General features: G+C 39.0%; 2 protein-coding genes across 4 annotated transcripts; one reads left to right on the top strand and one right to left on the bottom strand.

Annotated features, from left to right (window-relative positions):
• Nucleotides 1–6: 6 nt before the first annotated feature.
• Nucleotides 7–1,575, bottom strand: rasd2b (RASD family member 2b). The gene is made up of 2 exons (XM_084930698.1): nt 863–1,575; nt 7–694 (listed from the first exon to the last, which is right to left on the bottom strand). The coding sequence occupies exons 1-2, from the start codon at nt 1,488–1,490 to the stop codon at nt 150–152; spliced, it is 1,173 nt and encodes a 390-aa protein (XP_084786824.1). The 5' UTR covers nt 1,491–1,575; the 3' UTR covers nt 7–149.
• mycbpap (mycbp associated protein) lies at nt 1,546–15,357 on the top strand. Of its 3 annotated transcripts, none has more exons than XM_084930696.1 (18): nt 1,546–2,254; nt 3,392–3,445; nt 3,868–4,006; nt 4,131–4,237; nt 4,332–4,509; nt 4,661–4,776; nt 4,916–5,066; nt 5,388–5,506; nt 7,812–7,906; nt 9,443–9,542; nt 10,030–10,222; nt 10,345–10,532; nt 10,659–10,805; nt 11,790–11,888; nt 12,044–12,183; nt 12,322–12,490; nt 14,615–14,791; nt 15,148–15,357. In XM_084930696.1, the coding sequence occupies exons 2-18, from the start codon at nt 3,422–3,424 to the stop codon at nt 15,235–15,237; spliced, it is 2,232 nt and encodes a 743-aa protein (XP_084786822.1). In that variant the 5' UTR covers nt 1,546–2,254; nt 3,392–3,421; the 3' UTR covers nt 15,238–15,357. The 3 variants fall into 3 exon arrangements, with proteins under 3 accessions (XP_084786822.1, XP_084786823.1, XP_084786821.1); XM_084930697.1 differs by having other exon boundaries at nt 10,656–10,805; nt 12,322–12,484; XM_084930695.1 differs by having other exon boundaries at nt 10,656–10,805.
• Nucleotides 15,358–15,520: the final 163 nt, after the last annotated feature.

Genomic DNA, 15,520 nt, shown 5'->3' with positions numbered 1-15,520 from the left:
ACACTATAATATTAAAAATATTTTATTTCAAAAACATTTCAAGTACATGTAAACGCACATTAAGGCATTATTATTATTTTTAAATAAATATCGGTGCTTTATGAACTGTGTTATTCGCTCTGTGTTTCTTCTCATAGTTTGTGTGTCTCTCACTGAATATAACATTTCTCCAGTCCTTTGCCGGGCTTCCTTGTCGTATGTGGTCCAATAACCTGACGAAGGTCAGTGGTAAAACTCGGTCGCCGGGCCAGTGGGTACAGTGTGCCGCAGGGAACATCTCTATCAGAGACCTGCTTCCCCCTCCCCGCTACACGGCCGCTCCGCATTGCCTGATATGAGCGGAGAGAGACTTTGCGGTGTTGCGACGGGCCAGTTTCGGTCGGAAGCCCACCTCGCTTTGCCAAAGTCTCGAATACTTGTTCGAGATTAGTGCTCTCCTTTGCAGACGTTTCAAAATAGGCGCAGTCATCCCCGAGGGCTTGGAGAACCTCTGCCTTAGTTATTTCTCTCTCGGATTCCTGGAGATCCACCTTGTTGGCGCAGACCACCAGAGGAACCTGTGGCTGTGCGCAATGCTCTGGCACAGTGGATCTGATGAGCTTGGATTTAGCAGCCAGAATTTCCTTTCGCAGTGCGCACACCTCTTCGAAAGAGCTCCGATCATCTAAACTGAATACTAGAAGAAAAATGTCCCCTATAGAAGAAAAACAAAACACAAGTTTTTTTTTAAGACGGAGTTTTACACATTGCGCATACAGTTTCACATCCAAAATCTTTATTCTTATTCAACAAACACATACAGGCATTTTTTTTAATTGTTTATTTTTAGCAGAACAGAGATTATAACCGAGAAAATACGTACCAGTGAGGATAGACAGCCGCCGCTTGGCTGGGAAGTCCCGTTCCCGGGATGCATCCAGGATGTCAATTTGGTAGGTCTCCCCACGGATGCGAAACAGTTTCCTTAGGAAATCCTCGGAAGTGGGCTTGTACTCCTCCACAAATCCGTCTATCATGTATCTTCTTAGGATTGAGGTCTTTCCGACCCGTGGAGCACCAAGAACTACGATGCGCTTAGAGTTCTGTGGCTTGGTGAAGTAAAGAGGATCTTGTGGGTGCCCCTGACTAATCTGGCGATGCCGGGTTTGACCATGGAGAACCAGAGCTGCCAGCTGATCAAGTGGGGATCTCTTGCAAGGGTGGCTGTTGTTGGCAGCGGACATTTGCCTTACTGCTGCTCCTGAAAGCGTCTTTTTTTCCTGTTTCCATTGGGAGGTAGCGACTTTAAGTATGCCCAAGCCCGCTTTGATTCCAGACGAATTCAAGTGCTGCGATGCGTTTTTGTAAGCCAGTAAAACTTTTGATGAACCAGCGCACTGCCCTTCCATATTACCACGAAACTGAGGGTTTTCTCTTGTAGAGCGTTTGATCTGGTGGGAAACTGTGACGGGGGTGGGTGATGTGCCGGTAGAGATGCTACCCATTTCCATCTTTTTAGGATGGTTCCGGACGCTGACTCCGCGCTGTTGCAGCTAGATAGAATCAACGATCTGCCGTTTTATGGAGCTGCTCAAGCGCGTGTTTGGTTGGGCGGTTGATGTCACTTGTCTTTATATAGATATCACAGCCCCGTGGTTTGATGACGTCATGCTGATTGACAGGAACGCTCGTTGTGTTCTCCAAGAGAACACCTTGTTTAGAAAGAAGAAGATGAAATAGGATGTGCAACCAAGCAGAGAAAACTCGACCTACTTAATGCATTAGTCTTTTCTACATGATACGGGAGACTACCAAAGAGAAAGAAAAGAAAGTGCAGCAATTAGCAGCTAATTTGTGTTGTTTGCTGCTAATAGAGCAGTGCAGTGATTTGATTTTAATTAATTACATTTTTAATTAAATCAATTAATATTTTAATTAATTAAAACACAAAATATAGTTAAATAAAATAAGGAATGGGAATACAATAAAAGGTGTAGAGGAAATTAAAAACAATACGTAGGTTAAACATTTTTTTAAAAATCTGAATAGATCAGTAAATAATATAGTAAGATAAAGGGAAAAAACTTTTATTCCCTCCACTAATATTAAATATAACTCTAATAGTTTGCTTTCTCGTGTCTGTGTAGCGACTCGTTGCGCAACGTAAGTTAGGGCGTCTGTTGCCATGGTTACTGTACACCAAACTGGAGCTTTAGCTTTGCTAATGCTACATTGCCTCTCTAGCACTACTGTATAAAAGGGGAAATGAGCTGCGGTAAGTTACCGAAGAAAGAGTTAAGAACTTGAAGTTCTTCGGGTGACCTACAACCCCTCTGTATCAGTCATTCACCTCTGTTTGCTTCTTCCTCTTTTCTATTATGTCAAGCTAAATTTGTGTCGCTGTTTGACTTCTCCACCTGTCAGTGGTTTCACTGGTGATTGTGGATAGTTTATCATATGTATGTAGCTACATGTACCTTTCTGTACTGTGGGGGAGGAAACACGTAGACTTTTTACTTTTGTAAAAATAATACAGATAAACAAAGTCAATGAAATAGTTTACTGTTGTTCTCACACACGTCTCTCCTGCATCCCTGTGCAGTTCTGTAAAATCAAAAAAACCTAGCTTCGACACATAGAGAGCAGATCCAAACTAAACTAGGATTACAATTAAGTACACATAAATAATTCTCAACTTCGGTCTGTTAACTTTTTTCGACGTTTTTTTCCCCTTTTGTTGGTAAGGTTGTGATTTACCAGTGAGATTTCAGCCAGGATAAACATAAACCATAGTATTTCTTTATTATGTCTTATATTTGTGTACTTGATTTGTGTACTTGATGTAGACTATTGAGAGCTCAAGATATGCATTTGAAATACAAAGGAGCAATATAAAGTAATGTAAAGCTTTAAATTAGAGAGATAAAAACACAAAATCTCAGTCAGGATATGTGTCAGCATCAGTAATGTTTGGTTTCCAAACATGTGTAAAAGCACTGCAGCAGATTCTTTCCTCAAAGGACAAGGACATCTTTTGGTTCTCATCAAAAGCAGTTTGAAAACTGTATTGAACCTGCGATCAGAAGAATTGAAAAAAAAAAGGAAGAAAACACTTACAAAAGCCAGAAACTAATTATTGTTGTGGCCATGGAAACTATAATAAGGAACTGTTGGATAAGGACAAATTAGCAGTATTGCATAACCATGTCAGTGTTCCAAGGCACTCTTTGTATCAGCATGTGTACATGTGAGCATTGGACTTTATGTACAGTGAAGTACAATCTGCTTTTACATTTTAAAGCAAGCCTTCAATTGTGGAATCACAATAAAACATGGCACATTTTAATTTGCCTGTTAAATTAGCCAGAAAACACAGTGTCATAACACCTCGTTTCTAATTTCCTCTTCTCAGGGACCAAGAAGCTGCAACGGGACTCTTACCATGTATCCACAGAAGCTCAATAAAGTAAATTTACTTCATCAATATAGACAGTATTAACCTCCTAGGACCTAGCGTCCACATATGTGGACATCACATTTTGGGATATTTAGACCAAAATACTAAATTTTGCTCTACAAGGGCCTGATATCCACTTACGAGGACATTATACTGCTACTGTTCTATCAAAATTTTAAATGATTATCCTCATATGTGGCTCTCATTTTTCTTAGAAACAAAAATTAGGTAAAAAAAAAAAAATCTGGTAATTCTTTGTTTTTACATTCATCGGGTGCCGATATGCCCAAATATCAAAGAGAAATTAAAAATGCATGTCGTGGAAGAGTTCGTGTCTTAGGAGGTTAACAGTTCATTAGCAAAACTTTTGTTTTAATCTAAATTCTCCTTGATGCCACTTAAATGTTTAACTTGGTATATTATGACTACAGCTTTGTATGCTGAAGATACCAAAGAGCCATCAGAAACAAGAGCTTATGGCACATGTAAGTAAAACATCAGCAGATGATGAAGTGAGAGCTAGGAAGCAAGAGAATTTGGATTCTGACTGCCAGCTTCTCGACTTCAGAGGTCAGTTGTTTTCTTTTGCTCTCATGGACAAATGGATTATTATGTTGGATATTAGATGAAGCTAAATATATCCTGTTTGTGATATGCAACTTTTCTTTTTTTTGTCCCTGTCCTTTCCACTCAGGATCAATGGGGGTTCGGTTTGATGAGCATGGGATGATTCTTCCACACACCATCCTGGGTAGCTTAGAGGATTACAGAAGTTATCTAGAGGCTAAAGGGGAGACAGAGGTATTTTTTAAATGTTCCAGTTTCTGTAGATGAACAAATACAACTGTAATTCTTTGACTTCACTGTGTTACTAACCTTTCCCATTGCCAACCAGTTGGTGAAGCGAATACCAAATTCCCTAGGAGATCCTCTATGTGAGGCCAAAGAAAGGAGTCCCTCGGATGCTGTAGAAACAGAAACTCTTTCAAGCCAAAGAAACATCCAGGGTAATGCCTTACAGAATTGGGACAAACATGTGAGACATCGGAGACAACAGCAGGACTTCTTATCTGGTGAGCTGATTAGAGACTACAACAGCCTGCACCAAAAAGAGATAAACTGTGCATCCTTATTAGAGCCTTTACCCACAAATCTCTCATTAGAAGCAAATGCAAATTTCCTAAGTCTGCATTAATGTCTAGTCTTTCTTTCAATGGTGTCAAGATTTGCTCCATAGGCCAGTCGAAAAACTCCTGATGAATCAAGCCAACCATTATAGAGAAACTCAGGAGCAGAGGGAATTTCTAAACCGAGTCATGCCACTCATCCACTCAGGATATGTATGACACATATTTGCTTTTGCCAGTCTACTCTGTCTTTAGTCATCCATCAGATTGTTGGGTTTGTTTGGTTTTTTTGGGGTTTTTTGGTAGTTCTCCAGTGACTAAAATCTCTAAAGCTGTTCTTTAACTTCTCTAGGGTTATCGTGTGGGCAGTGAGTTTTGGAGTCTCCCACAGCGTTATGGAGATGAAATGAGCGGTATTACAGCCACTCTGACTCAGACCGAGTGGGGCAGACAAAAACCTATCACACAGATGGGACAACCACGGAGGATATGCCAGGAATCAGGTGATCACAGACACCTATGCTATATTCCAATTTTTACCCCTTAGCCCCTGTTTTGATGCAGTTTTTCTCATTGTTTATTCACATGAAATTGCATTTTCCCAAGTCAAAAAAAGATTTACGAAAGGACAGTTTTCTTGTAATAATTATGATTGGGATAAGAGAAAGAAAGCCCTCACATCATAAAATGTTTGTTAAGTGGTTGCATACAAACAAACAAAACAAGCATGTAAATGCAGAATGATCGTTCAGTTGGGAGAGCAGGAAAGTCCTACACATGAGCAAATTCAGTCTGTAAAACTGAAATTCATTTTTTTGTTCCAGGAATCATTTGTGCTGAGACTCTACGGCCAGCTTCACGAACTTGGAGCCAGAGCACGTACCTGCAGCATCAGCGCCAGCTAATTAAGGAGGTTTTACAGGACATGGACATAAACAAACCAGTAATGAAAAATATCGATTAAATCTTTTAACCAATAAGACAAAACACTCCATAGGATAGGGTGGAAGAGGACTTCCCCAGCTATGGGGAAAAAGCTGTTCCTCGCTCATTTAGTGTATGTTCTGATGATCCTGTATCTTTTACCTGATGGGAGGAGGACAATCTGTATCCAGGGTGCACTGAGTCTTTGATAATGTTGCTAACAGTGCAGCAGTGCTGTCTCTGCAGTGCAGCTGCTGTACCACACTGCGACACAGTAATGCAGAGTGCTCTCTGTTGTGTACCTGTAGAAATTCACTAATATATGAGATGGGAGTTCAGCTTTTTAAGCTTTCTCGATAAGAAAAGCCTATGCTGTGCTTTCTTTGCTAGAAGGGAGGTGTTAATGGTCCCCGCCAAATCCTTTGTGATGTTGTGACCCAGGCATTTGATGTCACTGAAACTTTCTACCCCCTCACCATTTATATATTGTGGGGAGAAGTCATTTTCCTGGTTCTCCTGAAGGCAGCAACTATCTCATTCACTTTAGGTGGATTTAGGACTAGTTACTCTATAAACACAACCCGACTGGTTGTTGAACTCTTTTCTCTATAAATATTTCCTCAAAATTTCAGTAGTCTTAATTAGATATACCACATTTCCACATTAAAATGTTTTATGACAAATCACTCTGTCATCATCTTATAGCTTTCTTTATCAAATCAAACAGTTCCTTCATGATAGTAGTATAGTGTATAGTATATGTAGTATATAGGATCTTGTGCAGCACCCTTAGTTGCCTCCAACATATTTTCCAGTATAATATTGTGCACCAATACCGATGTTGTAGAACCCACTCCTGAAAACCTCTGATTATATCTAAAATCTAAACCACAATCCAAGTCACAGTAAACACTGTGCAAGAAAAAGCTGAAAAGTTGGACTTGGACAGTAATATCACTATGTGCTGTGTAGGAAACTAATTTGATATGCATAGTACAGTTTATCATTGCATTTAGGTTTTTTTTTTGTAAGAAAGCTTCATTATTGGACAACTCTATCCTCAGAAAAGCTGCTCACTCCCTCAGGACACTCTGTCTCAAGCTACAGGAGCTGCTAGCTCATCATAATCAGTCTCTATCTTCACAAACAGCTTGTGATCATCCAGCATTGGGCACACTGTCCTTGGTTTTCTGAACAAGGAACAAACTGCAGTATGTGGACGAGGCTGACAAGCACATGTACTCATACATCCACTCAAATCCACATAAGCCTGCAGCTTCGAGGGCATAAGCACACCTACACGCAAAAACTGTTCTCATATTGCAAATATACAGTGAAACATTTTATTGCCCATGAAGTACATATTCAGTGCACTCGTGTAATAAGATTAATTAAGCTGGGTGGCCCTTCCATAAACCCTAACAGTTGTTCACATATATGCAAACACAGAAATGGTACGATTATGAAATCTGAAGCGTGTCCTGTCATAGGGTAGAACTATTGAGACCTGTGAACTAACAGAACCCAAGAAAAGGGACTGAACATGCCTTACCTCTCTCTCTGCATTATAATTACTTCATCAGTGCAGGCTGGAGGTTCTGGGGTAAACACCTAAATAAAAATGTGCTTCTCTTCACAGCCAGTTCCCATTTAATCTTATTAGCTTAAAGTAGCAGGTGCTCAATATTGGAAGGTTTATTCAAATGACATCTTTTTAATTATTTATTTATTTATTGGTGGTCTCAGCTGTACATTCCCCCTATGTTTTATTGTCCTCCCCCATCTTTCGCACGCACACCAATTGTGCAATGATAAAATTAGAGAAAATGGTTGCACTATGTTCTGTCAGGCTGGTGGCTAATGTGATGCTCAGGTGATTTAGGGTCTGGAGTACCTTGTGGCAAACAGAAACGGCTTGTTCTGGTAGCATGAAAAAAATCGAGATGTGGGTAAGAGAGTGAAAGAAACGCCAAGCCTATGGAAAAAAATTAACCAGGATGAAAACAATACATTAGCAATTTTTGTTTGTCCTCTGCCCTTTCTGTGTGGGTCAGAAAGTAGCAGACCAATAGCAAAATAATTATATATCCTTTAGTATGGTCAATGACAACGGACATTGTGCTCCACAAAACCTGATATTCTAAAGCTGAAGGGTTTGTCAACACCTGACTGTCACCTCTCTGCCTCACAGGACATAATTGGCCATATCTGTTGGAGTGAAACGAACTTCGGGTGTCAGTAACAAGAACCAGAACGTTAGTTATCGTACATAATTAACCCCTACCTTCCAAAGTACCACTCTGTTGTCTATCTGTCTATTACAGGACATCAGTGAACTGGTAGTGATTGGCTCTGGCAAACCATCCTACAGTCCTTCATTAGAGAATGAAGAAGAAGAGATAGAGAGCAAGCAGAACCTGTAAGAAATAACTGCTTTTTGCTGCTTGATGATTAATTAAATGTTTTCCATACTTAGAAAACAAAGGCCAGATTTTTCTACCGTTAATATCAAAATTGCTATCCCTATTTGCAGAGTACTAAGAGTTCATTGTGTCTAAAATGTAATTGAGTCACTGTTAAATGAAGTGTTAAGCCTTGATGTAATGGAACCACTTCATTATTAGAACCTTCTTTAGAACCATGGTTGGTTCTTGGATACTTGATATCAGCCTGGGTATTGTTATTGTCACAGTGTTGCAGAAAAGCAATAATACAGTATTGTAACATGACTCATTTGTCCAGAGTGTGTTGAAGTTACATAACATGTATTACAAACACACATTGTGTAATTGGCTTTTCAATACTGTATGTTGTCAGATTTGTTTTGCTGCAAAGCTACATTTCATGATTGAGAAGAAGAGTATGAATGTGGCTTCTTAGGGAATGACCCCTATAGTTTACACGGGGAACGACTCAAGGACTGAGAGTATATCCTTTCATAAGCTGCCCACTGAAGGTCAGGGCTGTGTCGGTGAAGGTGCATCACATTATTTGAAGTTATTAAGAAACCCAACTCAGTTGGTGTCAGCCAGACTACATTTACACAGAACAGTTGTCAGTAATATGTAATTATGTTGTATATTGTTTTCAGTTTTTGGTTGTGATGCAATTCCCTGTTTGCTAGCTGGACAAAAAAGAAAAGGTCATGTTGTTTAGATCCTTGGCTGTAGATACACAGCTCTCCACTCACTAGAACCTAGGACCAGGTGACATATTGTGCATAGATATGCACAAAAATGAAGTAAAGTGTTTATGAAATAAGAATCTGTTGTGAGAGTATGCATAGCTAATGCATACATCAGACTATGTATCCACACAGTTTTTAGTCAGTCTTCATAATGTGAAGTGAGGTGACTATTAAGGCAAGACAGAACTGAACATAAAACAGTGTTTCACAAAGGTTGTATTTTGTATCATCTCTATTTTATATTTACGAGTTCACAAATATTAAGAAGTAAATTGTATAATTTTAAAAAACTGCCCTCTAAATAATTTAGTGCACTAAATTTTATGAGGCCTTTATGATTGATTATAATTATGTAATTATTGCTGCATTAAATAGCTCCCCCATGCCTCCTTTCATTATGTGAATAGAAGAGCTTTTTTTGCGTCTCGCTTCTGATCCAACCATTCTTTTCTTTTTTTAATCTCTGCCAGCGTCTTTTACAAAATTACAGTGTTTATAACATCTGCTACAATTCCTATTTTGTCAAAGTGTAATTCTTTTTTGCGCTGTCTAAAAATAATTCAAACAGAGATTTTACAGTATAGCCAAACAATGTAAGGAGGAAATATCTTCACCTTTTAATGGCTAATGGTGGGACTGAATATCAAGTGTATATGCACATAATGCTGGTCTGGAATTAAGTTGTCCTCAAACGAAATATTTTTTAGCAATAACTGACTTACATTAAATGTAGTCTTAGTTATTCTGCTTTGTGATTGTCTCCTACAGTGATCCACTGGCACAGCATGAAGATGTTCACTTAGATGTGCCTACCTTGATATTCTGTGGTCAGGTTGCTACCTGGACTGGAAACTCTCTCTCAAAGCAGGTACAGAATGAATTCCTTACCTTAGAGAGAGCAAGAGAGAGGAACAGGTGCTTATTCAGTTTTTTCTGAAAAGTCTGTATATTGTATTGATAAATTCACCAGAATAAGCCACTTTTCTTGCTTTTCCAAATACTGATAGGATGGAAACAGTTTATGTAGAGTACTTGCGTTAAGGGTCTTGTAGTCCTCCCTATACAGTTAGACTTTAATGAGAAAAACAGCAGTTTTGTTGACAATTGTCCCTTAATAACCACTTTTTTATATAGGTTGTTACATGAGTTTTGACTTTTAAAAACCATGTTTAATTAATAATGCAGTTTGTATGATAATGCATGGGCTGCAGGCGACTTTGGTCTGATTGTATCTTCAGCACACGAATAACACATGCACAGGTATATAAAAACACGCAATGTAATGACATATTCTGTTTGATACCTTTGACAATTAACACTTAATTGCTTTTCTTTCTCCAATGCTCACTTATCAGGGAGAAGTAGGAATTAGTGCTACAATATTCTTTGAAGCCCTGACTGGAGAAATAGTCACATCCCATCTGGACCTACATAATGAGGGCAGCACCGTCATCTTCTACAGCTGGCAGCAGCTTCCCAAGCCATACAATTTTCCCAATCTGGGTTTGCAAACACAGAAAGTGCACTTCTACTTTAATGCCTCCTCTGGTAACCACACAAACATGATCCGAACACCTGCCGCCAACATTTGTACGTCATACACCGCTTGTCTATTGAACCATCACTCAACCGAGCTTTCTGTTTTCCCTGTTGCTTTCTGTTCCCTGTAGGTGTCATTCTTCCAGGTGAGACCCAGCGAGTGGAGTTTCTATTTAAGTCAGATAAGCCAGTCATCAAAACAGAAATTTGGCAGCTCAGCACCCATCCTGTGCTGCTGCAAGGAGCCTCCATGCAAGTTGTCTTAAGGGGAATATCTCTGTACCAAGACAGAACTGCAGATGAGAGGCTTTTCATAGAGGTAGTTTTACTATTCAGCCAAGTCCACGAAAGTGAGATAAAACCACAAATAAAGAGATAGCACTGGTATTTCTCTTAACACAAATAATCTTTCCTCTTTTTTCTGTTTTTCTTTGTGGACAAGCAGACAAAACTGGAAAAGGTAGTTCGGGAAAAGATCTGCCGGTCGATTGTCTATGAGGTGCTCTACCAGTTCCACAGTCCAGAAAGATCAAGCTCACCCGCAGAGCTCTACATCACTACAGAGCAACTGTTTCTGAGCAGAAACCCAAAGGTGGAACATATGCACAGAAAGAAGCTATATTTTTAGTGTATCTCAGTTAAGCTTTTTTTAATTATATATTTTTTTAGTTCAAATCACTATTAGGACCTCAGCATAGGCCATAGAGAGTAGATGACTTTGACATTTTTAACTCTTTCCTTTTTTTGATACGTAGTGTGAAACACATTGCTCATTGTGCAGCAGGGTGTAGCACTAATGCATGACACATTTTTCTTTTAGAGTGTTTTTGTTCATATTGATTTCAGTCTCAATCTTAGTCACGCCACCTGATTCAGTGTGAGCTGACCCGCTAATGTGTTCTTCTATTTGAAAATTCACTGTGTGTGCAACAGTATGATTAGCTTGTTATGACTTCCCCTCCTCATCCTATATTCTGTCTTTGTCCCTATTCATTCAGCACCAAGTAATTGCATTATTTATGGCAGGTCATTAACTAATAATATATCATAACCACTAATATATAGAACCAGCCACTGTTGCCTCTGTACTATGCAATATGGTTTGTCTTCCCCGAGCACTACAGTAGAAACCAAGCTTTAACTGGGCTAATTAGGAGGCTGATTAGACTACTTTCCAGTAAATATAGAGAATGATGGCCTCCTAAAATAATTCTCAATGGACATGGGACATTATGTTTAATAACAGACAGTAAGCTGTAAGCAGTCATTTGGATAAACATGTTTACTTTTAAAGATTATTCTAATTTGAAATATTAGAAGACTTTTCTCATTAAGTCATGTCAGTTATTACCAGATGGTGATTGTTCTTCTTAGGGCCTTTCACATGGCCATGTTTTATATTGATCACTCTCCTTTGCCATAAGAATAAATAAAAATGATGACATCCATCATTTTTAAGGGTGACTGTTGACGGTGATAACCTTCAGGTTTTGTGGCAGTAATTTCTTTTGTGTGCACAGGCGCATACACCTCACATAAACTGCTTCAGACTGGTGAACACGTTCTATGGTTTTAGTTGCAGTACCGGGATGAGCCAGTGGAGGCCCTGAAGGCACTGTGGCAAAAACTGGATCAAGGAAGCACCTGGGACTACTCTGTTGATACTCTCCGACAGGTATACACATTATCTAGTAGTGACATGAAACCTGACACTACAACAAAAAGCAGTAAATTTAGTCTTTTTATAATATATATAGGTGAGAGTTCATATGATGTTGATGATAAAAGACATCATATTAGTGTGTTTGTTTTTCTTACCACATATTTAAGGCTGTGTTGTCTCTACCTGATGAAGAGTCATCCCAGGACTCCCTCACAAGAGAAGAGGGCCTGGCCCAACTCAACTCTCTGTATTTGCAGCTTTCTGAACCTTCTGGACTGAAACATCCCCTAACAGCTGGCACCTTAGGGTGAATTCATTAACTTCTGAGTAGTAATGTAGGACTAGTTTCTTAATGTGTTTTTCTGTTGTACACATACCAATGTTCTATACTCTGCCTCTGTGCAACAACCCTTCAGCTTATATTGGTGTGTGGTGCCCCCTGCAGGCGGCAGCTGTGGAGAAAACTGCTGGACAGAATGACTGCTGAGGCCATGTGGCTGCAGAACCTGCTGGGCCTTCCAGAGAAAGAAGCATGGACTGATAAAGAGGATAAACTTATAATCACTGATGCTGGGGAAATACAAGCACTTTGGCAGGACCACAGACATGTATATGTATATATTTCTTTTTGTTTTGCATACTAGTGTGCCATTAAGCATAGATTTCACTAACTTTTATATCAAGAGTGATATAAAGGTCAGTGAAGCTGCTATTGAGGAAACTAATGGAGATCCAAATTTAAAAAAGACAAGATACCAACAACTAACAAAAAAGTAGAGGTGAGAAAAAATTGTATTTCAGCAGGAGAATGCAAAAGTGAGAGGTATCGTGCAGGTGTGTGTGTGTGTGTGTGTGTGTGTGTGTGTGGCTGAACCTTCATTCAAAGGTTTTTGTTTGTGATCATGAATAAAGTGTCATTTTGTAAGATATGACACATTACTTGAGCTGATACACACATGAGTCACCTTCACCACTTCAGGCAAGCTGTCAGCTCTTCATTCATTCATCAGTCATTCAACAGATGCCTGTTTTGTTGTTACTACTGACTGCTTGTTGTCAGTAATACAGACACCTGCAGTTTTCTGTTCTATAGGGTAATTTCCTAAAATACTTTTTTTATGTGTCATAGTATGTGTGTTTGGTTTACAGTGCTTTATTTTAAGTAAGGAAAACATTTTAACCATTTCTATAGTTGCCTGCTGGAAGCATCTTTATGGTACATTCATTTTGTCTCCATCCACATTCTGTCTTACCACTAAAAAACTAGTAATACAGAATGTGAAATGGCTCTATTTAGTGTTTTGCTCCCTAGAGAGATTATTATAATGGATAAGCAAAACATGGTACTGGCCATTCGTGCTTTGGCAGATTGGTTAAGATATTCAGCAAAAATTTTATTCAGTACTAATTCTAATGCATTTGATAGTTTTTTTTTGTTGTTGTTGTTTTTGCATCTATCCACAATGCATCCTACCTCATTATAACCAGTCCTATTCACAAATTATGAGCTTTAGTGATTGAGAAACTTGAATTGACTGTGTTGTTCAAAGATGATGAACTGCTTTGTCAGTTCTGGCCTTGAACCTGTCACAGCTCTCCTCTAATGGTTCACCCCTCCATTTTCCTGCTTCAAAGATTTTCAAGTATTAGATTAGAAGCACGGCTTTGTCTGTGTGACTACATATTTTGCTGAGTGATTTTCTGCTCTGTATGACGGTTGAGTCATAGGTAAGGTGCAGCCTATTACTCGCAGGGTACCATGGTAACAGAACACTGTGTGAAAATGTGCACCTGCTCACCAACTGTGTGCCCAGGGTGTGCGTCCAAGCCATCTGTGGCAGCTATACATTAACTCAAAAAGGACAGGGCATCCAGTGTACAACATGACATGAAATAGGTGGTCGTTCTGAACTGAACAAGCTGTTTCAACTCATTGCATGGCCTCATTTCCACAGGTCTGCAAAACAGAACGCAGTGACTCTCGAGCCATTTAAATCCTCTGTTAAAAGTACTTCAAAGACAACATGTCAGATTCTGAAATTCAGCAATTTGACTTAAATATATATATGAAAATGTACTGTCTTTTATTATGTCACTTTTTAATATATATGTACAATTCATAAAAGTAGGACGTGGCTGTTTTTACTGCAGCATTCAGAAACAAAATAGATAAGTCACTGTGTTTGTCAAGTGTTTTCCCATTGTTGCTTCTTGTTTCATGTTGTCCTAGCATCCAGACTCTTCTACTGTCTGGTTTTGCCTTGCAGCACTTTCCCTGACAAAGACTCCTGTATAAAATATGCATTTTCGGTTCAGCATAAGTGGAGCCTGCACGAACATCCCAATATATAGTGGATTGTATTTTTTAATTGTGTGCCACGTGTATGTTTGTGGATGTAGAAACAGGATGAAGAGTATTCACTGGCAATAGTTTGATGTCCCCAAACCCATGTAGAGATTTTCACGATAGAATTGTATTTGCTTTTAATACAGTGCTTCCTTGAAGAACATGCCCATGCAGTGCTGGTTTTAAGCCTTGTGCCTTGCGTGTAAAGAATTATTTTGATAGCTGCCTAGATATATTATGATGCTTAGATAGGAAAATTCCTTGTAAGTTTATGTCCAGAAACATTACAGAAACAATTTTTAAATTCTTAAATTATTTGCTAACAATATTATTTCTCTGTAAGCAATACTGATATCTTTCACTCATTAATTTTAACCCTATCTTTCCGCAGGACAAGAAGGGGGAAAGAGAAAAGGAAACACGAAAAGGGCATCAGGGAAAAACAACAAAGATAAAGGGAACTTTGGAAAACCAAGAAAATGAGTCAGAGAGCATCCTTCAACCGCCTCCTAAACAAACAAATGTAGTGAAGATGATGCCTGTTTACACGAGGCTTCTGCACAGCAAGGCACGTAATTTAATTGACTTCAAATACTCCACACTGATGTTTAAATTCAGTACTTGACAAGAGTTTCCATAGTTTGAGAAAATTACCATGATGACATCATCATATATCTGAGGCCAGGCTGGAACACTTTGGGAGTTTTAGACGGCATTACAAACTGCCTGTGTTTCTGAATAGTGGGGATTTCGATAGGTAGAGTCTGCTGAAAAGATTAAACTGTTGTGTGATTAAAAATTGTGTGAGTCTGCATTTTTAAGCACTCTTGAGTCATACCCAGGAAATGTAGTTAGAATTTATGCCATTGCTTTAATCTGTTTGGTCTTCCTCATACCAAATATGTGTCTCTACCTATCTGACAGGTTTATGCTCTGATGGAGGAGCTAGTGGACAACCTGTGTGACCTGATGGATGAGCTTAATATGGAAGATGTGAAAGACACACATTATTAATAAGAAGTGAGAGGGGAGTCACAGCATTCTGGAGAATATTTGCAAACATATATAATAAAACCTGTTATAGAGGATGTATGCTATATTTTGTTGTGGAATTAATAAACTTTATTCCTCTGACACAGTGGATTTGAAGTATTTTTATGTATGTATTGTATGTATTTACCTGCCTCATTCACTCTTTGTAACTCCCATCAGTGGATGATAGTAAGGTAACCGTACCACTGAGTATGCAAACGAGGCGCCCCCGTCCCCGCCTCTTTTTTTACGCTCACCCACGTGA

Source organism: Perissodus microlepis, chromosome 6 (assembly GCF_051167445.1).
Source record: "Perissodus microlepis isolate ML-2025 ecotype Zambia chromosome 6, ASM5116744v1, whole genome shotgun sequence".
NCBI lineage: Eukaryota > Metazoa > Chordata > Actinopteri > Cichliformes > Cichlidae > Perissodus > Perissodus microlepis.
Note: the sequence above shows the minus strand (reverse complement) of the source record. Positions and strands in the feature narration are given on the sequence as shown.

What these genes read in the sequence shown, in the direction of transcription:
- rasd2b (XM_084930698.1), bottom strand. Translation starts at nt 1,490, where the DNA reads ATGGAAATGGGTAGCATCTCTACCGGCACATCACCCACCCCCGTCACA. An exon ending in GCGGCTGTCTATCCTCACTG is followed by an intron (nt 695 to 862) that starts GTACGTATTTTC and finishes TTTCTTCTATAG; the next exon opens with GGGACATTTTTCTTCTAGTA.
- mycbpap (XM_084930695.1), top strand. Translation starts at nt 3,422, where the DNA reads ATGTATCCACAGAAGCTCAATAAA. An exon ending in GAGGATATGCCAGGAATCAG is followed by an intron (nt 5,067 to 5,387) that starts GTGATCACAGAC and finishes TTTTTGTTCCAG; the next exon opens with GAATCATTTGTGCTGAGACT. An exon ending in ACATGGACATAAACAAACCA is followed by an intron (nt 5,507 to 7,811) that starts GTAATGAAAAAT and finishes TGTCTATTACAG; the next exon opens with GACATCAGTGAACTGGTAGT.